Below are 26,168 nucleotides of genomic sequence, written 5' to 3' on the forward strand. Positions count from 1 at the left end.
AGTTTTGAATTCTTGGATGATGGAATTTTCTTTATTTATGGTTTTGGCACTTTGTTTATGTAGTCCGAGAAAAATGAGCTTCGATGATGAGAAGCAAAGGCTGAAAAAGAGAGAAAGAGAAGCCGGAACGAACAAGTTAAAGCCATGACTTCTCACCAAGCTTCATGCCTCACCCATACGCCATTCCAACTGCATTTGCTCCTCAAGCTCAAGCACCTGGCAACAAGCTGATGCCATTCATCGGCTACCTTGGAGTTTCCATGTGGCAATTCATGCCACCTGCAGCAGTTGATACCTCACATGATCATGTTCTTTGCCCTCCGGTTGCTTAAAATGGCATTCTTCAACGATTCAGTATGGATTTTCTGTTTTGGTTAGTGATCATTTATTGTTATCTGTGACTGTGTTAATTGTTGACTATGTTAATTGTTTAAAGTCAAAGACTTGATTAGTGGATGATGACTGCTATTAAAAATGGTTGAACTCCTATTTTAGTTTTTGGGTTTATGTGGATCATTTGTAAATGCTAATAAGGAGATTTTGACTTCAGTTATTGGGTATTGACATCTTTTGGAATTTTTCAGCAAAAAAGGACATCTTTTGGAACCATCTGCTAATAAGGAGATGTGTTGCTCCCTTTCTATCTCTGTTTTAGGAGCATCTTCATTTGTATATTTTGGCATAGAGCAGTCTGACATATGTCCTACAGTCACAAAGTTTCCGTATAAACTTCACTTCACAAACATCAAAGAAATGTTTTTATTCCCATATGAACATTATTTTGCTTCACATAACCTTTTGTTGCTTGGTACATAACCTTTTGTTGTTTGTGATGACTTGGTACATAGTTTATGAACAATGGAGATCAAGTAATAATGGCAGTGAATGCATATGCATTTGAATTTGCTAAACCAAAATACGTAAACCTTCTTTGACAGTCTTCTGTTGTCTCACGTCAAAGCCTTTAAAAACATGATTTTATAAGATTGCAAAGAGCATCTACAGTCCAGACTCCAAACAACAAGAATCAAACAGAATGTAAATGTATTATGAAACACCTAAACCAAAACATTTTATTCAAAAAGCAATTGCGCCTTATCTGTTTGGAACTGATCACTCAAGTCACCTCCGCTTATTCTTCTTTTTCTTTCGATAATCAAGTTACCAGGTGATGTTTTGGTGTAAATATGTACATGGGCATGCAAAGGTACTAGGTAGCGTGCGTTGAAGGCGTGGCGAGTTGTTCAGTGCCGTACGGCATGGGCAAACCCTAGTATATATATAATGTAAGGGTGTCCCGGTTTATCTGGGTTTAAAACTGTACTGGTTCGATGGTCCAACTGTCGGTTTTGCTTAGACCTACGGTCTAACCATAAGTTTCGGTTTGCATCTATCCAAACCGAAAATGGTACTTAATCTGGTTGGGTCCGGTTCACCGGTCAAGCTTTCTAAACACTTTTCCACTAATTATCAATAGTTGGCATGGGATACAATTCCCTCAAGCTCCAAACAACCCATTTTGACCATTTGAAAACCCCATTGGGTTCAGAAATCCGTATCATAATACAAACGATAATACTTAATCCACTATGATTCTATGACTAGACAGACCTACCGCACTAAACATCCACACAATAATATCCACGTACACAATCTCGTTCTATTGGAAAAAAATTCAAAATCATCCTTGGAAATTTTGCTTCTAGCTAGTTTGCAAACAACGAGAAGAGGTAACTTAGGATCGTCACTTCATAACCAAATTCAATGAGAAGACAAAGACACCTAAACGGTTATCTAGTCCAATATGATGAAGGTGAGGTGGGTATTTGGATACTTCCAATATTGACGATGCGTTGCCATGGGACTTACAATCGACGCTTCTTCATCAGTGTAAGGGCTCCGATCCCTACCATATTTTTATTTTTTTTTAATCAACAAAATCGTATTTTTAGGAGAAGAATAGTTACAAAGGTGTGTTAATTAATATAGATCGAGAGGTATGTACAAGCATCGTACCCCTCTAATTTCAATCAAATATGAAATAATTAAGTTGCTACTGGTAATTCCCAGTTGAGTGAATCAAGTTATAAAATAAATTCTACAGATGTGTTTTGGAGTCAATAAAGATTCACTTAGCTCACAAGTTTTTTTTTGGAATCCTTCCTTGTCTTGACATTTTTCTTTCACTTTGTCAATTGTATCACAGTTCTCAACCTAGAAGAAGAAAAAGAATATAGAAAGAAAGGAGTGGAAGGACCCAAGGAGAACCACGCGACAACTTCTCGAGGAATCGGATTTTAAATTTTAAATTAAATTATATTTAATTGCCAATTAAAACCGATTAAGCTTTGCTAACTATAGTTAAGAATGACCAACTGGTTTTAACAAGTGTCGATTTCCTATTCGTCCCACAAGAATATGTGCCCACATATAAAATTCACAATCATCGAAGATCCCCTTCGGTCTAGATCTGAGGTACAATCACTTAATTATATTATAAAACACGTTTCCTGGTCAAGAGTCCAATTGCTACCACTGCCAGTGCTACTTGTCAAACATGCATCACTCACAATCAACTTATTTGGGAACTAACAACTGAGTTGATACCCACAGGCTGTAAACTAATAGTGTTTTTTAAAGTTCTTTTTGGGTTCAAGAGTGAAGTACAATAGTACTACATAATGTTATCAGGTCACTTGGGATTATCAATGTTAACAAGATATTGTTTTTGTGTTCAAGAGTGAAGTACAATAGTACTACATCATGCTATCATGTCACTTGGTATTATCAGTGTTAACAAGATATTGTTCCAAAAACTATGAGATTGTTGAAAATATAAGTACCCGCATTTGTATATGTGCATTGATTAGATTGATCAGCTAAAGAAAATGTTAAATGATGGTTGGGGCGCTTTGGTTGGGTCGTGCCCTGATGAAATTGATCAGCCGAAGAAAAAGTTTGATGGTTTCATAGATACTCTACAAATTACCATAGTTATTAAAACTTCCCAACAATTCACAATAGTTCCGAAAATACTCAATAGTGGCACTAGGCACTACCACATATATCTCTTAATATATTATATAAACCTTCAAGAATGGCGAGACTCCGAGAAGTAATAGTGTAACACCTTTTGGTTCAATTGTTCAACTACCACTTTCGAATATGTAAGAAGAGAGTAATAGAGACAAGAGCCTAGGTGGGCTGGGCGCTCATCTAGAGGACGTACAAAGTTACGTAGAAACAAAGGAGCGTTGTGAGGGAGATCCTCACACACAGGGCGATACAAGACAAAACACCATAAATACATGAGAAAGACTGGAAAAATAACATAGTAGCAGATCATGGCCAACCAACAAGTGATTTCCAATTGAGTACCAAGTCCATGAATTGGTAGTTCCTCCTCTCATAAAATATTATTTGAATTGATATTGCTCCTCCTCTACATTCTTTTCCAAGTACTTGTCTTCTAACTTTTTGAACATATCATTTGTGTCGGTTTCTGATCAGGTTCCAAATGTGCGTTTTATTACTTTTACATTACTGCATTACAACATTTCTTACACATAATAAACAAACAACTCATAGCTTTTACTATCTTTTGTAGGTTATAGGCTATTTTAGACTACTTATCATAAAAGATGCATTTTAATGCCAAAATGAGTTTTATTAACGCTTCTTATGAAGACTCAAGCTTCTATGAAAAAGTGCTAAAAAAATCAAAGTCAAAGGTCAAAGGTCAAAGGTCAAGGAATCAAACCCAGAAGACTGAAAATCATGTTCTTAACTCAGAAGACTGGAGATGGATGGCCATATCACAAAAGTAGCTTTGCTCAAAACCTAGCTTGCTCAAGAAGAAAGAGGAAAAACAAAAGCATAAAGGAAAAATAAAAAATAAAAAGCAAATATGTGAGGTGTCTCAATTGTAGAGGGAGAGGGCAAATCAGTCATTGTAAAAGTATGAGTATAAAAGCAAAAAGTATGGAGAGAAAGCATTATTGTAAAGACTCAAATTCTTGTTAAGGATATTTTCGTAAATTTCATATTTAACCTAGGGACATTTAGGTAATTGGTCGGTTGGGTTTACATTTCAAACTTACGTAACTTAATTAAACTTAACTCAAACTCATAAGCCACGTTAGATAAGCAAATCATATGAGAAAAATTTGACAAAATGTGTCGGGCTTTTTTTTTGCGTTGGCACGAAGTTAACAGCTTACACGCATGAGTAGGTTATCGTTATAGCCTGCGGTGGGATAGAATGTAGGAGATTAAATTAAGCTGGATGGGCCAAAAAATAATTACGACGCTAAGTCAAATTTGTTAGTGGTTAGGAGTTTAAGTATGACTTTAAGCCTAATTTGGACATCTTGGGCTTGGGCCTTAATTAGCTTAACAAGTAAAGACAAAAATAAAAAAAATCGCACGAAACAATATCGCACCCAAATTTTTTCCCCAATTTCGCAACCACTAAAACCTAAGAAAGAGAAAATTCAAATTCACCAAATTTCATCGATCCAAACCCAAAATTCAAACACCCATCTCTTGTAAACACTAGATTCAAGTGGGAAGATTCAAAAATTGATTTGAATTGCGTCGTATTTCCACAAAAGGTGAGTAATTTCATTTCAAACAAATAGTTTAAACTCGATTTAGATGGAATTGGTTATAGTTAATGAAAAATAATTGGAATGAGGTGTTTTAAATGTTGGAAGTAGCTAATTGGAGGGAGATATCTTAGCGGATTGGTGGAGAAGAAAACTAAAGGAGCTACTCGTACTGATTTGGTAAGAATTATGGTTTACCCACTCCATTTTGAGCAGTTCATGTCGGGTTATAATTGTTTAAGAGTAGATTGAGTAATGAACGATTGATAAATAGTACAACAGTAAATGTTGCAAGAATTAATGTTAATGGAAGGGTGTGGAAATTATTGTAGTTGTAATTTGGAAGAGATATGATTGGTGTTGACGTGAGGTACAATACTAGAAATGGCCTGTAGCTCTGTTAACTGTAGTTAGAGGAAAATTTTCCTAAAACCAAATTCGTAGCGTCGAGATTCTTCTCGACTTACATTAGATAAGAATTCTCGTTCGTTCGATAACTTCTAATAGTCGACGTATATGTATATGATGTTATAGGAGTCAAATAAGAGTGGATTCGGTTAAGCGGGCTCGATTCGGTTAAGTGGGCTTGAGGAGAACGGAGCTTGCTAAGGTAGGAACCTACATACCAATATATAGTCCGCTTATTTTCATGCATGATTTGAGTTGTTTAAAATGATAAGAGATAGTTTGCGTATCAACCATGCATGTATATGTGATATTCATATTTTACATTGTATTTCCTCGATATAAACTAAATATATGAATAGCTTTTGTATGAAATGGTTTTGCGAAATCTGGGTAGCGGGGATTTATTTTCTTTGTTAAAAGAGCAAAACTGGTTTTGGAAAGGGTTCTCGTCTCTTGTCTCAGTAAGGAGACAGAGAGATGGATTTTGTAATGCGGGTAAGGATTACCCAGTTGTTTGTAACTATGTGTGAGGTTCTGGATTGTTCCACGGATGGTTTGTTGTTATTTACGATGATTCGCTGTTTGGGAATCATCGGTTGTCATTTACTATGACTGGCCCATTTGGGAGTCGTAGGTTGCATTACTCGATTGTTAAAAATCCAGGAACTCACACATACAGAACCAACAGTTTTAAAAGAAAAACTAAATTTGTAACTATAGTATTTGGAAATAATCGGTAATACGAGTATATATATTACTATGCTTATCACGAGGGGATTTGGAAAAGAATTGGTGAATTCCTATAAAAAAAGAATTGTTGTCGCATTTCCGGAGATGGCAGTTTGCTCTAGGATTCCAACTGTGGTGTACACTTTTTGAGGTGGTGGGCCACCTTTAAAGGGATGCATCACAAGATGTAGTTCGGGAATTCCCTTTCTACTTTTCTAGATAACCTTGCTTGTACGTGTCACGCTGTATGGTGCTTAGCTTGTGTGAGGTTACATGTTACCTCGATGAGGTTTAGACGCGAGGAGTGAGAGTTTAGTCCACTCGGATGTGTGTCGGGGATCCCGGCGGTTTGGTCGTCATCGAACGGTTGACCACCGTAAGTTAGGTGACACCGTATGGGGGGTCGTGGTCACCGGGCCCACCGAGCCCTAAAAGCTTTGGGGATTTTTGTGTGTCTAAACAACAAACAACGACATTTCAGCTCCCTGCCGGTAAAATCAGGAAAACAACGGTGCATGGTTCACACTGGAAACAACTGAACTAAGATTGCCTGTGACTGGGGCTGAGTACCAGTTGTACCCTCACCATTCTAATAGGATGCAGCGGCCACAATAATTGTATGATGTTTGTGAAAACTATATTTTGAATATTAAGGAAGCATGTCGAAATGATTTCTGCTGGTTAGTGATGTACTATATATAGTCACGATATTTGGATATTATTATGGAAACCTGCATGTCTTAAATGTTTTACTATAAGTAGTCTATTTATTGGTTATGTGCGTTTCTACTGGGCATAGTTGTTTTGCTCATCCTACATTAACCTTTCAGCCGAGCCCGTTGCGGAGGAGACTTTCCCTACCACTGGGGATGATGGTTATGGAGATTTGGGGGGTTTCCCTTATGCTTGACGAGGGACAGAGTCGAGTGATTTTGGTTGTATAGAGAGAGACTAGTTTCTTTTGTTGTATATATATATAGATCGAGCTAGGTCATTTTGATGTACTTAACGATGTATTGGAGTAATAGTTACACTCAATCATTTTGTGGATATGTATATATATCTTTCTGTTGTTTAGAAAGTAGGTTTTCTATGGAAATGGTTGTTGGAAGATTTTTTTTATGCGATGTCCAGGTTATGACAGATTTTTCGAATACGAAATGTCGATTAAACAAAGGAGGCTCTGCCGAAATTTCGATAGAATCAGGATAGCGACCGCCTCGAGATTCATCTTCGCGTCCTCGGGATGTGTGTTGGGTCTCAGGGCGTGACAATTATTTAATTTTTGGTTTGACAACCTAAAAATTGATATCAATTTTATCATGTTGTTTTAGGTAGATTTACATTATTGCAATTTATTTTCTTGTCTTGTTATTTATTTATTTCAATCTATCTTGTTTTCTTGTTTTCATGTTCTTCATTTCATTCAATACTTGTTTTCAAATACTTGTTTTCAATACTTGTTGTTTAATCTTGTCATTCCAATAAACTTGTTCTAAACTTCTTTGTCATTCAATCTCAAGAACACTAGTTACTCTCATTGAAGACATCAATGAGTGTAACTTGGTGATAAAGTTATCTCATTTCTTCTCATTTTCTTTCATATGTTTTAATCCTACACAAATTCCTTGTTTTCAATGTTTATCTATCTTCACAACTAGTCTTTTAATACTCATTAGATTTAGAAGAAAAAGATGAATAAGAAAAGTTGACAAGTTCTTGTTTCAATCATCACCATTCCTTCCAACGTAAGATTTAGGATGAACTTCAAACTCCCAACTACACTCACCACTAATACTCAATACGTCAGTTTCCAAAGCGACAAAGTACTTCCAATCTTCTAAGAGATAACACCGGACAACATCACAAGCTTTCTTAGTCAATATCTATCAAATGTACACTTCCATATCATCTCCAACTTTATAGTCTCCAACATCATCCAAACTGTAAAGGTTCATTTTGTGTTTAACCTGATCAACCTATGAGGATAGGGGATAGATGAGATTGGTGATGTTATGACTGAGTTCAAATGATCGAACTGTTTACGTATCCAATTCTTCGGTGAGCTAGAATTAAGTCAGACATAGTGAGTGCATGACTACTGTTACAGAATTGTTGTAATGACTGTCTTTCCTTCTCTGAGTGTTACGACTTACGAGACCTCGCTGAGATCTTGATATGAGAGACCTGGCTGAGGTCCATATATAATTATGTGATAAGCTATGTTGGACATGTGTATAATATACATTGGTTGTATATATTAATCCCTCACATAGCCTCCTCTCATTAGGTCGTTCTTATTTTGTAGGACGATCTGATGAGAGATTAATTCCATATGTGGAAAGCACACTAGGTAATAACTGAAAGATGCAAGTGATGCTGCTTTGACAATAGCTATCCTTGAATTGGTGTGACTATAGCTAGCCCCAGTTTTGGAGCTTGATTAACCTGTTTAGATGGCAATGACTAGCCCCAGTTCGGAGATGGCTGTGGCTAGCCCCCAGTTTGGAACTTGATTGACCTACACTAGATCAAACTAATATCCAAAAGAAATTAGAACAAATAAATGGTAATTTAGAGATAAATTGAGCATTGAGCTCAATTCGTAGTCGGATTGTATTTGCGCATATGGTTGTTGCGAGCTCCCTTTCATAGTGCAATCGAGCTAGTTTGCTCCTTCCATTTAGCACAACTTTCTAGCCCCTAGTTTTGGGTTCAACTCCACTTGATCATGAAAATTGATTTAGACGCTTGCAATTAGGTGGCATAATGTGCGTGACGACTTGGCTGAGGTCTTGATATAAGACCTGTGATATGTATTCTAGCGATGGGTGGAGCATGCTCATAGTATAGATAGTGTGTGAACTAGCCTGTCAAGTTACGATAGACCAGAAAAACTATGTTGTTGTTATTCTAGAGTTATGGCAACTTAAAAAATAATTATAATCCAGATCCAAAAGTGAAACAGATATAGGAAATGAGTTTGCTTATCTGATTTAGCAATATTGTAGTTGTTAATTCTCATTGAGTAATCCATTCACAACTTTTGATCTATATTTCATGGTCTTGGAAATTGAAAGTTCTTGATAGTTGATTAAAGAAATAGAACTTTGAGTAGGTGAATTTCCAACAAATTCGACCCACAGACGGCAGCAATGTAAATGTTCATTTTGTGTTTAACATGATCAATCTATGAGGATAGGGGATAAATGAGATTGGTGATGTTATGATTGAGTTCAAATGATCGAACTGCCTACGTATCCAATTCTCTGGTGAACTGGAATCAAGTCAGATGTAGTTCATATTGAAATTGAGTGATTGAATTGGAGGTGGATAGAATATGAGCATCGAGCTCTCTCCCTTTTCCTTTGGTCCTTCCCTTGTGATTTATAGCACATGACCTTTGGTCAATCCCTTTTAATGTGGGACTTGAATGAGCTTAAATGGAGGATAAATGAGTGCATGACTGTTGTTACAGAATTGCTATAACGACTGTCTTTCCTTCTCTGAGCGTTACGAGACCTGGCTGAGGTCTTGATATGAGCGATCTGGCTGAGGTCGACATGGCTGAGGTCTTGATATGAGTGACCTGGCTGAGGTCCATATATAATTCTGTGATAAGTTCTGCTGGACATGTGTATAATACACATTGGTTGTGTATATTAGTCTCTCGCACAAATCATTTAAGGTTTATGGCCAACAAATTGACTACCTCGTTTTTCCACATTTCAAAATTGAGATTTCCATCGAAACTTTCAATATCAATAATAGGAGTCCCAAAATTTTCAGCAATTCTTATTATGGAACAAAAAGCGAAGAAGAATGATTGATATGTTGGTCAAAATTTTCAACAATTCTTGTTATGGAACAAAAAGCAACGAAGAAGAACGGTCATTATGTTGGTCAAAATTTTCAGCAATTCTTGTTATAGAAACAAAGCAGCGAAGAAGAACGGTCGATATGTTGATCGAACTCTTAATGGTGTTTTAAGGATAAAAAATAATGACATCACAGAACTAGTAAGAGCATTCCCAATGCAAGCCACTATTATTCACCTCCACGTAGGCTGTATTTTCTCTCTTTTCCACCGTTTTGGTGGAAAGCAAAGTGAAACTGTCTAATGCAAAGGTGAAAAATAATCTCGGACGGGATGTTGGATTTCGTCTGAATGTAAAAGTCGAAAAAACGCGCCGGATGGAATGAAACTTCTCGTCTGAAGTTTAAAAAAAAAACGAAAAAAAGTCGAAAACACGCAAGACGGAATCCAACATCCCGTCTGAAAATAAAAACCGGTTTTTTTTTTTAAAAGGACACGAGACGGAATCCACCATCCTGTCCGAAGTTCACAACTCAGTCACTATCTCGGTTTCATTCTTGTTTTGACTTGGAAAAATAGTCACCACCATATTCACCTTTGCATTGGGTAAAAATTTTGAAAGATAAAAAAGTGAATAAATTCACATTTCCACCAACATTGGGAATGCTCTAACGGTAGTAAACGCCATCTAATGTTTTAGAATTCTGTCCGTATTTCATGTCGCCAGGTAGCATTATGTCTTTTTTAGAGTGCAATATTTTTTCGGTCAGTATTCTCAAAATCCTATGCCTTTTGGTAATTTTTTGTTAAATTTACTAAGTGCACGTTCTTTTTAATTGAACTTTGCATATTTTTTCCCTTCAATATTGGACAGTGGAATCTAAAGTGGCTCGTCTTCTACAATCCTTTTAATTTCTTTCACATGCAATTGTCTTTTATGTACCAGGCACCCAAACCTTATCATTTATGCCTTCACATTTTGTCTTTGTGATTGAGAGTGGGTGTTCGTTAGCCTAAGGCAGATTGCATACAACGATGTTTCAATGATAGCGGGCCATCATGTTCTTTCTTGGTATGAAAGAAAGTAAAGGACTCCAAGGCAGCGCATTAAATAACATCGTAAAAAGTCATACTTCCTCTTAGAGAGCCCATATTACTAAAAGTAATTTTAGAGAGACATTCATTTTGGTCCGGTTTAGTGACTGGTTGAGGTGTTTGGTAATTTTCTACTGCTCTCTCAAATCCACTATTCAAACAAAGAAAACAAAATTACTCTACTACTCTTCTTATTCCTAATTATGGAAAGTTGAGAAACCCTCGTCCGCACCCATTTAGTCATTTACCAACATCCCATATTCCTCTTAAATTATAAATTTCAGATTGTGATCATTGTTGATTTTCTCATATATATATATATATATATATATATATATATATATATATATATATATATATATATAAGTACATATTTATTTTAAAGTTAAAATAAGTACATAAGTAAAACATCACCTAGAAAATGAATTCAACTCTAATGTTTTATAGGTATTACCTACATACCATAAAGATCATCTCCATAAAATTTGAGCTCATTTAGAAACTTATAATCTAGTTAAAAATTGTTGTTATCTTTAAAAAGAAATCTAACAGTCCAGAAAATAGTATTTTTGCAATCATCTTTTGCCTAAGTTAGAGATTTTCAAATAAGTCGAAATTTTGTAGAGATGATGTTGATTGTGAGTATATGATATCCACAAAAAATTAGGTTTGAATTCATTTTCTAGGTGAAATTTTACTTACGTATTTATTTTAACTTAAAATAAGTATGTACTTCTAAGATCCGACATGTATATATATATATATATATATATATATATATATATATATATATATATATATATATATATATATATCCGGATGAAGGACGGTCCACATACGGATAAGAGAGAAAAATATACAATCCCACGTAATTTGGTTGATAAGGTCCACAACTCCACTTTAATAAATAAATAATAGAACAAAGAAAAAAAAATATTTGCTAGAAAAGATTATTTAAAAATTTTATTAATGAAAAAGGGGTTTCACAAATTTTGCACTTGTAAAGAGATTTTGTCTCCAATCAGAACATAAAAACACTCTCCTCTCTTTTCTTTTAAAAAAAAAACCAAAAATTGGTCTTGTTCAGTGTTCACCAATGGAAGAGAGAAAGAGAGTTGGGATACAAGTACAAAGGAAGGGATTAGAGGCTATTTTCGGGTTTTTAATATTTTTTGTCACATGGGAAAGAGGTTAAAGAATCAGAAGTAGTTTGCCACATCATCCATGTCACTAAACCATGCCAAAAATAATGTTGCCCTAGAATTATAGTATTACCAAGGCATATCATGGATACTTCATTTATCAATAATTCTAAGGAGATAGGGTTTTTAGCCCGTTCTAGTGACGGGGTAATGTGGAACTCAACCTTTTCACCCCCTCTCTTTCACTCACGTGCCATTTAAATTACAAAAAAATAAAATAAAATTTGTTTCTTCTCTCTCTCTAAAAACAGTCAAAACAATGAAAACATCCATCCCCATTTGAACCCCCCCACACTTTCATCAATATAAACATCTACCATGAATATTATTTTAACATAACTAATATAAAAACTCCTCAATTTTTCATTCATTTGTTGTGCTGGAGTTGTTTATAGATTAATTGAGATTGATTTTTTTTTCCTTTAAAATTGAAAACTTTGAGACATTAGGAAGTACCCTCAATACTCATTGTAGATTAAATGATGAAGTGCTTTTGATGGTAATCGACTAGTCGCAGACTTGCAGAGATGAAAGAAAGAGAAGCCATGGCAAAGAAGATAAAGAAGATTTGACATATATTTGTTTTTCTTTTATTTTGTTGTTTAAATGCATGTGATAGAATAGCAAAATATGCCGTCCACGTCAGCCAGTCGCTAGAACGGGCTTAAAACCCTATCTCCCTAGAATTATTCTTAAAAAAAAGACACATATGCAATCATGTGTTGAAAAACTATTCTCAGCGTTTCATCTATTGTCATTTTTATTGGGATGCTCGATTGATAGTCCTGACGTTTGCAAGAGGATATGAAAAGCAATAATTCTAGAGAGACCAATTATAGAGACCGATTTCAGTGACCTGTTGACGTGTCCCTCCCTCTCACGTGGATAACAAAACAAGCAAACAAAAATAAAATAAAAACACAAAACCCATCCATTTTCCTTCTTCCTTCTTCGTCTCTCTCACCTAAAACCCTCATGGCCTCCCGTTTAATTGAACATGTGTAATTTTCTTTTCCTTCTATCTCTTTCATTGTTCTTGTGTCTTTGTGAAGCCACCGCACATTAGACCATAAAACTCCAAATTAGTATTATCGTAGATGAATATAACACTAAAAAAATTAAAGCTTAAACCAATTAATCTATCATAGTCAAGATACTTAAACCAACTATTTGTTCGAGTGGTTTGTATTTTAGTGAGGCAAAATAGACAAATCTTTTGATTATTAGAATAAATTAATCAATCAAGTGATCATTTGAATCTTAATTTTACTTTTCTATTTAGTGATTTTTTTTATTTTCCAAATCTTTATTTCTCACTGACACTATTAGAACACAAAGATTTGAGAAGATTGTGGGTGGGGATAAGAGGTTCAAACGGAATTACAGAAAAATTGATGTTTTGGACTTCTGGTGAGACTTGAAGAGAAGAGGGAATAACAAATTAAGATAGATGTGCGGTTTTGTTACACACGTGAGAGAGATGGACACATAAGCATGTCACTAGAAACGGACTCCATTATCGGTCTCCCTAGAATTACTGTTCATTTATTTGTATATTTGTATGTATCTCGTTTTAAAACGAAGACGTAATAGTGAATTAAAGGATAATCTTTTGCACAGAAAAACCAACTCAATTGAATATTTCTAACTTTGTGCTCTCTTCTCCTTAATCACTCGAGTTGAAAATTTTGAATTTAACAAGTTACTACTACTGCACTCTAGTTACTTTTTGCACTATCTAGGACAGCTCTCAAAATCAAACAGGAGCAATCCGATCATAATGTTAGCCAATTTAGCATAGAACTATTAAGAAGATTCATTCCGTTAGGTGTTAATTTTATTTCTTGATCTTTTCGTTTTTCCATTAAATTCATTAGATGGTGAAAATGAAAGGTCGACTTAACTTGGTATAGTATGTGATTTTGTTTCAGTTGGCTAAGCAAAATCAACAAAAAAATTTAAGCGAGCCTCAACAGGCTTCAGTTCTGTCTATCATTTTTTCTTTTCCATTTATATTTTTCAAGGGAAGGGTAGTTGGAAATAGCCCCGGCATTCCGAAAACTATGGAATTAAACATAGATGAGCAAACATTCCAACTTCCAAGTGACACTAACTCAGCATATACACTCTGTAGCTTGGGTTGTTGGCAACTTTTCAAACTGCACTTCTTCAATAAATAGAGCTACTCAAAGTAGCCTACATGTGTACTTCACTTCTAGCACTCAGTTTCCTTCTGGATAGGTTTCTTAATCAGATTGAAACAAATTCTTAGAACCTAAGTACCTAACCCAAATACAATATTCCGTATTATATTGTAAACGAGAAGTTTCTCATTCAGTTTCATACCTGCCCAATGTCAATAAAGAATCCTATTATTCAACATCAAATAAAATCGATTTTTATTCAATTAATAAATTAATAGAAGGGTTAACTAGTATTACACCCCTAGATGAGCCAATTCGGATTCCTCCTCCTCTAAATGGGAAATTAGGCCCCCTCCCCTCAAATACACACAAACTTTTTGTATTTGTATTTAGTTGGGGTAATATCTTCGTTAACTTAGAAAAAACAATATAAATTTTGGATTCTATTAAGGGTTAACGAGTATTACCTCCTCCCCACACTAGATAAGCCAATTAGAATTGTGTGTATTTAGGGTGGGGTAATACTCGTTAACCCTTGTTTTTCTTCGTTGTAATGGAAACAACGACCAATATCAACATCCATTATTAGAACGGAAAAGTTATTAAGATTCCTTTCAAAACATCATTTTATGCTAAAAAAGAATTTGGACCACAATACCTAGTAAGCTATCACATTGTCATATCTTGAGAGAAACTTGACTATAACTAATATCATATATATCATGCCATCATGGTCAATCATATTGTGTGTTTGTTTTTTGTTTTTTTGGTTAAGTCATTTTGTCACGACGGCGCCCAACAGCCGAGGAACTATACTTTTTATACCATAGTTTATACTATGCCCCACAACTTTACTTACAATGTGAATTATGACCTAGTTTTTTTGTGAATATATTTAACTAACCATGAAGATAACCTCTATAAAATTTCACCTAATTTGATAATGTTTAACTATATCAAAAAATGATTGCAAAATCGAAAAATCTGAACCGTTAAAAAAAATCAAAGTTTACAACAACTTTTAACTATGTTAGAGATTTCCAAATAGGATGAATTTTTGTGTAAATGTTATCTATGGTTAGTAGATCATATCCATAAATTATTAACACTTAATTTATCTTGTAAGGGGTGTGGTATAAACTATGATAAACAGAACCTGCTCATATATATATTTTATTGGTAAACCTGTTTTTAAACAAAATTAGTCACTCATAGATACAGCGGGGTTCAAATCCCAGACATTTGGTATCGCATCCAAAGGTTTTACCAACTATTGTTAGTTGGCACCTATTGCTCAATTTGAATACAATATCATAATTGATGTTGCATCATGCACACATTGTCTTACACTCTTAGTAGCATCTTCAATGCTACTTTATAGTCCTACTTGTCGAGTGGGCAGCTCAAATTTTCCACACCAATCCATGCTCTATATCAAGTAAACAACTCACCACACTCCATTTTTGGGGGTCAAATATAGAGTTTGATTTACTTTATCAAGTGTCACTCCATACTAGCTGTCCTAACTTGCCACATGTGCAAACAACCAATTTTATTACTTTTGTATCACTACACTCCATTTTATGGGTCAAATACGGAAGAAATATGCGGGGTGTTGGCAAGTAGAGAGTGGTTACAATATTTTAGCATAAGTGTCCAATGGGTCTATAAAATAAGTTCTATTATAAAAACAATAATATAGAGTGTGTGGGTTGGTGTGAATAATTTTCAAGACTTGAACTAACATTATTTTTTAACTTGATGACATCACTTTGGACTCTAAATGAAGTGTATGCATTAAAGATGCTCTTACAGTAACTAATATCCAGTAGGCAGCCCACAACAACAGCATAATGAGGAACCCGGGGAGTACCTAGTAACTTCTATCATATATCTTAGATAGAAAAATTAGTGAGGAGTGAGGCAGAGATTCCCAATTCCAAACTCAGATTTGAATTTTGAATTGACAAAAGAGAGGAGAGAGCTGCTTTCAGCCGCAGGAGAGTTTCATCCTCACTCCTTACTAATTTTTCCATCTAAGATATATGATAGAAGTTACTAGGTGCTAATTCCAGTTTTTAAAACCAAACTAACTATCCTATCTTGTACACACCTTAGTTCTCTACCTACCTTTTCTTCCCTTATATAGAAACATGGCTAAGGAAACAATGATTTATACCGGGGAATCATCAAAGAGTCCAAAAAGCAAATTTGATCTGTTACAGGAGGAAATGAGCAAGCTTTTCAAAACCAAAAAACAAGGCATTGTGGACATTTCATGCATCAACATAGAAAAGGCCAGAGATGAAAGGCTTACTGTTATGGGTCGAATGTACGGAGGGAAACTGCTACATCTGGATGACATCATTGATGAGTTGCATAGAGTTTGGCAAACAAGAAGTGTGGTACAGATTGAACTAGTCAACAGGGAACATGTTAAAATCAGATTCAAGGATGAAAATGAGTATCATCATGCACTGGAAAATGGCCCATGGATAATAAATGGCTTTGTGTTCTCTATTAAAAAGTGGAAATGGGTGGAAAATCTAGAAGAATACCACTTTGATCTAGTTGAGTTCAGGGTTCATATTTGGGACCTTCCTAAAGAACGAATCAACAAAGCCAACGTCTGGAAAATTGGAGCTGAACGGGGGAGGGTCAAAGCTGAGGATCTCTCCTGCCCGATGGAATTCAAAGATTTGATAGCTCGGATAAGAGTGGAATTGGATATCAAAGAAAGACTTACTAAGGATCATAAGATAAGATTAGAAACTGGTCAAGTGCTCTCAGTCCGATTTAAATATGAAAAGTTGGGGATTTTCTGCTATTTCTGCGGAGTTATAGGACATGATCACTATGCATGCAGTATCCGAGAGAAATACAGAAATGATCTGATTAAGTGTGGGGGATCACCCAAAGACATCAAACCAAATTTCACCTTTGCGCTGAAAGCAAATAGGTTCTATAACAGCGTTGCTAATACGGGTAAGAAATCTATCACCTTTCCGGTACACCGCAAAAGCTAAGGTTTGATGAGATCCCGACATCAGAATCGGAAAGGAGGAAAGCACAAGGTAAGTCTCCTGAGTCAAAAAGGAAGAACCGACATATGGCGGATAGGGACCCTAATTGAAGGTACGAGGTACAAGGGTTGCAAAAATGGGCGAGGGGACAGTGAGAGGCAACAACCTGGGTCCCATAGTAACGATATGATTTTGCCTGATCTAAAAAATAGAGTCGTTACTTGTGGTATACTGGGCCCAAATCCAGGTAGTATCAGCGGTTTGGAACCTGTGGTAGGATTCACTGGACCCAAAGGGGCAACCCATGAGGACTCTGGAAAGACCGATATGTGTTTGGACTAGCTGGTGAGCCAAGCCCAAAAGAGATGTTCGAACCCATGTCCTAGTACCATTACCACACCTTCTTATCCGGAATGGAATCCCTACTCCCAAAGCACAAACACCTTTACCTTCTCAGCCCCAGCTCACCATTCCCAAGCCTCTGCCAGTCAATCAAATCAGTCTAGTAAGCCAGATATCCCCTTGGATTCTCAAGATGTTAACCCAAACCATGCCCCTACACCTAATCCTATACCGGTTCGCAAAGCTGAGCACACACGTGTCAAGTGAGTTAAGGCGGTGTCTTGAGGACCAAGGGGATGGACGAGAAGAAAGGGATTTGGGAATCGAGGTGGAGACTCTGTTTATTATCAGGCTGATGGCTTGAATACTTTGGAAACCAGAGGAAAAGAAAAGGGGACTTGGGTTTAGATCTTATTCAAGAAAATCACAGTGAGGATATGGATTTCTTGAGAAGAAATTTGAGGATTGCAAAAAAAAAATCAAAGAGGGTGAAGCTGGTTGCAGACGAAAAACGTAAGAATGGAGAAGGGGATGAGATCATCCCACCAGGAGCACATATTATAAGTATTTCTAGTAGTTCAAGTGGCTCTCTATCTAGCAGAGACTGAGATCTGATCCCCATTGAAGAACCATCGGAGGAGGAGAACATTAATGATGAACAAGTGGAAGTCATTACTGAGGTAAATGAAAACCAAGTTATCCAAGAATATGTAGAGGATCAGCAAGGTCTAGATAAGATAGACTATGGGTCGGAGGATAGTATTACATAACCCATTCCTATAGCAGTGGATGACTCCTCAGTGATTCGTTGGTTGGCTGGAAATGATGGGGAAGGTAGTAGCTCTAGAGGGTCAAATCCCAATCCTGGCTCATCTTTTTTCAGAGATAATCATGGTAATGGCTATGGGCTCGCTCGCTCTGGTTACATTTCTTTGGGGTTCGCGGTGACTGTCCCTTCACAGTCACCTCTAGCTCAATGAATGCCGGGAATTACCGAGGGATAGGTACCCCCACGACAGTTCAATCTCTAAAGGACCTGATAAATAAGAATAACCTTGGAGTAATTTGTCTGTCGGAAACAAAAGCACAAGTTAGTAAGATAGAGTTAGTAGCCAAAGAAATGAGGTATGGTAGAAGCTTCTATGTACTAGCAGTGAGATCCAAAGGAGGACTAGCTATCTTCTGGAAGGAGGACATTGATTTGGAGATCATTGGAGCAACAACACACCACATAACATGTAAAATTTTAAATTATCCGTCCAATTTTTCTTGGTTCTTTACTTTTGTGTATGGTCATCCTTTTTTTAGCCATAGAATAAAAATCTGGAATGAGATTAGGAACCTGGCCCCTTTTATTCCTGACCCTTGGTTCTTTGCTGTTCGGAGATTTCAATGATGTTTCCAATCTTTGAAAAAAAATAGGAGGTAGGGCCATTTTTAATAAATATATGAGGGACTTTAATAATTTTATCTCTGATTTGAGTCTCTTTGATCTTGGTTGTTCTGGCCCTAAGTTCACTTGGGGCAACACGAAGAGCTTTCAATAATCATATTTTAGAAAGATTTGGATAGAGTTAAGGCTCTCTTGAGTGGATTGAGAAGTTCCTCGGGCTAAAGTAAAGAATGTGGTTGTTGTCACCCTCGACCACCTAGCTCTAGTTGTTAATTTGCATGTTAGTTATAATAATCTGGTTAAACCCTTTAGATTTTATGATATGTGGCTTAATAACAATACTCGTATTCCTACTATCCAACATGCTTGGAATATTCCTGAGAGTAGTTGCCCAGATGGTACTGCTATTTCTAAACTCAGGAATACTAAGCTTGAGCTTAAAATTTGGAATAAGGAAGTTTTTGAAAATGTGTTCCAAAATATGAAAAGGCTGAAACATACCCTTACTGAGCTCCTGGAAAAGGAGTGCACTGAAGAGAACTATAATAAGGCACAACAAGTTAGAAATGAGTTGCAAGAATAACTAGAAAGGGAAGAGTCCCTGTGGAGCCAGAGGGCTGGGAACATTGGGATTAAAGATGGGGGAAAAAATACTAAATATTTCCACTTGTCCACCATCTATAGAAAAAGGAAAAATTTGGTGGAGAAAATAAAATATGACTTGGGGAACTGGAAGAACACTAGGAAGGAGATTGGAGATACTGTAAATCAGTATTTCACTAATCTCTTTACTTCTGATCAACCAGAACACTCACAAGAGATCTTTTTCCACCCACGTGATCACCGATAGGGAAAACCAAATCCTTCGAGGCTCCATCCGATTGTGAGGTGTGGAATGTTGTAAAGAAGATGGGCAAGCTTAAAGCCCGGGGACGGATGAATTCCAAGGCATTTTCTTCCAACAATGCTGGGAGTTCATTGGTCCTGATATCATAAAGATGGTCAAGTATTTTTTCACTCATGAGAATCTCCACCCCAAGATCAATGAAACTTTCATCACCCTGATCCCAAAAATTACCAACCCTGATCACATTTCAAAATTCAGACCAATAAGTTTGTGCAATTTCACATACAATATCATATCCAAGATCCTTGCAAATAGACTAAAAGCCCACCTACACAAGTTCATCTCACCTTTTCAAGGTGCTTTTATGAAGGGTAGAAACATTGTTGATAACATTGGGCTAGCTAGTGAAGTTTTCCACCAAATGAAACTCATGAAAAAAAAAAAGAAACAAGGCTGGTGTGCCCTCAAACTTGACATGGCAAAGGCCTATGATCGAGTTGAATGGGGTCTTTTGGATGAGATCATGAATAATCTGGGTTTCTCACCCAAGTGGAGGAATCTTATATCCAATTGCTTTGGTATTGTTTCCTTCAGAGCTCTTCTTAATGGATCCCCCCCCCCCCCCCTATCCCATATCTTCCCTCAAAGAGGATTGAGACAAGGGGATCCATTGTCCCCTTATCTATTCATTATGCTCTCTGAATCCCTTTCCAGGCTTATTATTAAGGAAGAGGAGAATGGGAACCTCCATGGTATAAAGGTTAGAAGTATTTGGGGGCTCCAATAAAGGTTTCTAAGAATAAGTCTGGAGATTTTGGGTATATTCTTGACAAAGTGTATTATAAAATCAGAGGGTGGAAGGCAAAGGTCTTCTCAAATTTGGTAGAACTGTCTTAGTCAAAACCCGATGGCTCGGCTATGCCTATTTATACAATGTCTAGTTACTCCCTTCCTCACAAAATGTGTAAGAGGATAGATAAAGCATGTAGAGGTTTTTGGTGGAATGGTACTGAGGAAGGGCATACCATTCACACCATGAACTGGGAAAGGATATGCAAATCTAAGTTACATGGATGTTTAGGGTTCAGAGATACTAAAGCTATGAACAATGCTCTGCTGGGCAAGCAATGCTTCAGGCTATTGACTGATAGCACCTCTCTCTGGTCCACTACTTTCATATCCATCTATAAGAAATGGTGGTCAGGAGGGGGGGGGGGGGGGTGGGGGGGTACAAAGAAAGGTATCCCAAAACATGCATCTTACTTCTGGAGGGGAGTGGCTAGGTGTTATGATCTCATTAAGCCTGGGCTGCTTTGGGTTATTAATAATGGTGAACACACTTCTGTGTGTAATGATCCTTGGATTTATCTTAATGACAAGCCAATTCTGTTGAAAGATCATATATGGAACCCACACTTTGACAGAAACGCACCAGTCAAAGGGATTCTGAACCACAATAAGGATGGGTGGAACAAGTATTTCCTTGAATTCTTATTTCCGAAACCCATTGTGGATATCATTGGAAATATCATGGTGAGACCTTCCAATGAAGAGGACTGCCAAATATGGAGATGCCACCCAAAAGGTAAGTACACAGTCAAGTCGGCATACAAGATGCTCACTCAAGACAAATGGGAAGGAGATAGTCCTTCGTTCCAATAAAAAACTATCCAAAAGATCTGGAAGACCAAGATGGCAGCTAGAGCACAACATTTCATATGGAAAGTCTATATGGGGGGGCTTCTTACAGGGAATGTCCAGCCGAGTAAAGGGATGGAAGGAGATTTCCTGTGTCCTTTCTGCCAAATTGGGGTGGAATCAACTAAGCATATCTTTTTTCAATGCCAGTGGATCAGAGGGGTGTGGTTTGCTGCTCTCACAAGCATAAGAGTGGATGTGTATCCAAATAGAAGTACAAGGGATTAGTTAGATGAGTTCTTGGGATGGACTGCAAACACAGAGGAGTACATAAGGAGCTTGGGGATTTATACGCTACTATTGCTTATGAATATTTGGGAACACATAAATAGTATCCTTTTTTAGGCAGGGCAGAAGAATAGGAGTGCCATCATCAGGAAGGCAGTAGCTCTATGGACCATAAATATGAAGGCCTTTGAAGAATCAGCTAGCCTATCACCTTATATTTCTGACTCAAATAATTTTTTTGTAGAATATAATGAGGCTAGTAGTAGCAATAATGAGATGGCTAAAACCAGTACTAATATCTCCTTTGATGCTTCCTTTGATAGAGCTAGTGGCAGAGCAGCAGTTGGAGCAATAGCCAAGTTGGAGCAATCAGGAATTTCAGTGCAATCAGGAATTTCAGTGAAACTACCTCAAAGGAAGCAGAGCTAGTAGCTGCAGAAGTGGCTGCCTTACTAGCTAAGGATTTGGGGTGCGAGAAGGTGACTTTTTTCAAGGACAATCAGAGTGTGATAAAGACTTTGAAGAACCCTCTAGAGGAGTGTTGCTGGAAGTTTATAAGTGTTGTGAACCATATTAAAAGTATTTTGTTATCTGTAGGGATTGTTAAGTATTGTTGGCTTAGTAGGAATTCTATAGGGGAGGCTCATGATCTAGCAACTTGAGCTTCTAAGGTTGTAGATCATACCACTCTTCCATCTTGTAATGTTTAAGACAATGTCCAAACTATTTTGCTATAATTAATCTATTAACCATTATCGGAAAAAAAAAAAAAAAAAAAGGAGTACGACTTCAGTTGTATTTTCAATTTGGGGTACAAAATTTAGGAGATGGTATAAATATGGAAAGTTTGGGCAACGTTATCTGGAAAATGTTGGCGTGATGTTAATTTTTCTTCAATAATTATAGGCAAACTCCCATAACCGACTCTCTAACTAATCAAAACGGAGTCTATGGAGAACGAGACCACATGTAATGCAATATTCTAGAAGTGCCATGCCTAAAAAAAATCCTATGAAAAAAAAAAAGATAAATTCACGATTCGCCATGATAATGTCAATGTGTTTTAATTCGCCACAAAATGCAACTCGGTGCATTTTGTCGAGAACTAGTGGGATAATATCAACAACTTTTGCACCGAGTTCGACAATGGCCGGATTAAGAACAAAATGACATTATTATAGCTGAATCGTAAATTTACCCCAAAAAAAAATCTATAAGTGTTATGCCTAGAAATTAAAATTAGAGCATCTTTAGCAGAGCAACCAAAAAAACACCAAAATTTTGAACCAAAAAAACACTAAACCAAAAAAACACCAAGCAACTTTAGGAGCAACATCAAAAACACCAAGAACTTCTACGCGGTTTTGCCAAAACCGCCATATAAAAATTTCCACGCGGGTTTTGCTAAAACCGCCACTAAAGCCCAACTTACGGGGCCCAAGCCCCGCGGTTTTGGCAAAACCGCCGCGGTGTTCGAGAACACCAGCGTGCTTCTATATAAACAGCTCCAAAGCCGCGGTTTTAGTCACTTTCACCTCTTTCTCACAATTATAAAACCTTCTCCTTAGTTAAAAAAAAAAAACAAAACCTACCTAAACTCTTAAAATTTGATATGGATCATTTTGAACCTTTTCGGCGGTGATGATTAATGATTACGAGACGACATTGGCGATGAGGAGAAGAACACGAGGAAGTAGAATCTGATTGGGGAGAAGGCGATTGGGAAGAAGAAACACGAGGATATCGCTACCGACCGATAGACATCCCTATGTCTTTGGAGTATCGGATGAGCGATTTCGATTGGCAATTTGCACTGGAGAAGCACTTGATATGGAAGTTGTGTCTTCTACACGTGATACAAAACACGTGTCGAGTGCAATGGCTAATACTCAGGTAATTAATTAGTTTTGATTAAATATTTTGAATATTAATTAGTTGAGTTGGACCAATTAATTATTTATCTTATACGCATTATTTTTTTTTTATAATATCAGCATGTTGTTGACTACTGAGTTAGATCGGCTTTACTTGGTGTTAGAGAGTGGTGGAAGGTTATTAGGAGTTTGAATGAGTTTGTACATATTAGAGATAGTATTTTGTATACACCTTTGGGTATTTTGATTGATACGGATTATGAGAAAGGTGATTAGGCGTTTGGTCATAGCTTTAGTAGAAAGATGGTGGAGTAGAACTCATACATTTCATTTTCCTTGTGCAGAGTTAGGGTTCACACCACTAGACTTCACTATGATTTCTAGGTTGAGTATCGGTATAGGCCAATCGATACATTTTCATACAAATTATGAGAATATAGATAGTATGCTTATGAGTTTTCCTCGTTTGGAGTGCGGATGCTTATGATTCTTACGGGATTAAGCTATCTCATATTAAGACTGCATATATGGAACCCCTCTTGCATCCCGATACACGGCCGGAGTTAGCTTTAAGCTCTGTTCTAGGGTAGTGAGGGTCTTGTCGATATGTTAGGGCTTTTTGATGTTTTATTGGGCATGTTTTGTTTTCCAATGGTCATTCTACGATCTGGCCCGGGATATTATGCTTATGTATCGATTTGCATACTATGAGAGATTATGACCTTGGTAGCTCAAGATATATGCCACATTGATATCGGCGTTAGATAAAACTTCACGGACATTCGGAAGTAGAAGTCCCCAGATTGCAGGATTCACGGGACTTTTAGAGATTTGGTTTTATGAGTACTTTTCGATATCTTTGTCCTAACATAGACATGATTTGCCGATACGAAGCGCCCTAGATTTTGCTAGTTGGTCGGGGCCTCACTTGACTAAATAACGAGAAGGCAGATTAGGAATAATATCTGTATGGCTCGTGGCTCGATTGATATTAGATCATTGTCATCTATTGAGTGGAGACCTTGGCATTTGTCTCACGCCTTTGGCGATCCGGTTAGACAAAGATGCTTGTGTGTTGTCACATCACGAGTTGTTTTGCCGCGACGTATTTGTCGGGTTTGGTGCGTGGCGGCGGATGTCGAGGCGGATATTTGGGCGTTATGGAGTTCCATGTGCTCCCATGCGGATGTTAGTGATGCAAAGTCGTGGGGTAGAATTCAAGTTCATGAAGTTCATGCCGTGGTGGTCCTTGGCGGATCGTCTTCTTTTATTGTTGAAGCGGGCTGGCGATCAAGATTATAGATGGTAGAACCAGGTGTGTCTCCATGGGTCCGTTGTTGCCTCTGTTTGGTCGGGCTAGCAACTTCGAAGTTTGTGGGCTGGAAGGGATGAGGCGTGAGCTACGTATTCCCTCATCCGCCACAACCTATTTACAACCCACAACCTCACGAATGCATATCATCCGGCTCTCGGTCTACTAGTAATCCTCGGATGTTTGCCGTGTGTGGATCGATGGGAGCCTACTTATATTTCCATTTCGAGGTGCCTCATGCTTTCGTTTCTCACGAAGTTAGAGCCGATATTGATCGATTACCATGGTGAGTTTAATTGCTTTATTTATCTTCTTCATTATATATATAATAATACTTCACTTTGTATTTTCTTAGATTTTTAGGTGAGGTTCTAGGAAGATATGAGAACCGAGGTTCTTATGTTTGATGGGATGAGGGGCGCCTGCGGTCATTATAGCCAAGAAAAGAGGAGGCATATTCTCGGACATATCGGCAATCCAGCCATTATGCGATGAGACTTCGAAAGCGTATGAGGATATGCGACAAGTGTACACTTAAAGAACATCGAGGGGATATGAGGAACTTGGTCGAAGTAGTTAACCTCCATGCGGAGAAGATCATAATTCTCATATTAGGAACTTAGAGGGGCGCGACGGAACGTCCAAATAGAGAGAGAGGGATCGAGTGGTAAGGGCGAAGAAGAGAGCTAAATAAATTTGATGTAATATGATAGATTTTGGATTATTTTGGATATTATATGATTATATCATAATCATAGATTTTGAACTGCATAATCATAATCATAATCATAGGTTTTTAATTTCTTTAATTTTTTCGATTTTGAATTACAATTCTTAATTTCTTTCAATTGCACAATTGTTAATTTCTTAACTTCTATGCACAACTCATAATTTCGTGTTCTATGCACCATTTAATTTTTAGAAAAGAACGCGGTTTTGGCAAAACCGCCTAGCCGCGGTTTTGCCAAAACAAATATTTCCATTTAGCATTCGAAGCTCGCGGTGTTGGAAAAACGGCGTGAGTGATTTGATACACCACCAAACCTGAAACCAAATATTGGTCGATTTGGTGTTTGGTTTGGTGTTTTCATCAATATGTAGTTCTCTTAAAATTGAAAAAACACTAAATTCTTGATTGAGAATTTGATGTTTGATGCTAGGTTGATATCACTCCTAAAGATGCTCTTATAGGTGTATCATTGTTTTCTTCGGTGATCGAGATCACCCTTCCATCACTTGATTGTTGGATCACTTCATCAATATGCATTCCACATTGAGTCAAATCAATTGTAATAGTAAAAAAATTAACAAATACTTCATCTTGACGTCATGAGTTTTGACACCTGTCTTCACTAGCAAAGACCCACAGTGGCTATTCTGTCATTTTTCCGCATCTCAATGGCAATACATTCACTAAAATCGAACTGGATTCAATTTGGCAACCGTTGT

At 37.0% G+C, this 26,168-nt stretch overlaps 1 protein-coding gene across 1 annotated transcript; it reads left to right on the plus strand.

Moving 5' to 3' along the window:
- The first annotated feature begins 16,155 nt into the window (after window positions 1–16,155).
- On the plus strand, window positions 16,156–17,975 carry LOC147489443 (uncharacterized). Its single transcript, XM_086574642.1, has 2 exons — window positions 16,156–17,010; window positions 17,748–17,975. Exons 1-2 carry the CDS (start codon window positions 16,156–16,158, stop codon window positions 17,973–17,975), a joined length of 1,083 nt encoding a protein of 360 aa, XP_086430768.1.
- The last annotated feature ends 8,193 nt before the right edge of the window (window positions 17,976–26,168 follow it).

Source organism: Coptis chinensis, chromosome 7 (genome assembly GCF_015680905.1).
Source record: "Coptis chinensis isolate HL-2020 chromosome 7, ASM1568090v1, whole genome shotgun sequence".
In the NCBI taxonomy this organism is placed as follows: Eukaryota; Viridiplantae; Streptophyta; class Magnoliopsida; order Ranunculales; family Ranunculaceae; genus Coptis; species Coptis chinensis.

What these genes read in the sequence shown, in the direction of transcription:
- LOC147489443 (XM_086574642.1), top strand. Translation starts at nt 16,156, where the DNA reads ATGGCTAAGGAAACAATGATTTATACCGGGGAATCATCAAAGAGTCCA. An exon ending in AGAAATCTATCACCTTTCCG is followed by an intron (nt 17,011 to 17,747) that starts GTACACCGCAAA and finishes TTTGGAAACCAG; the next exon opens with AGGAAAAGAAAAGGGGACTT.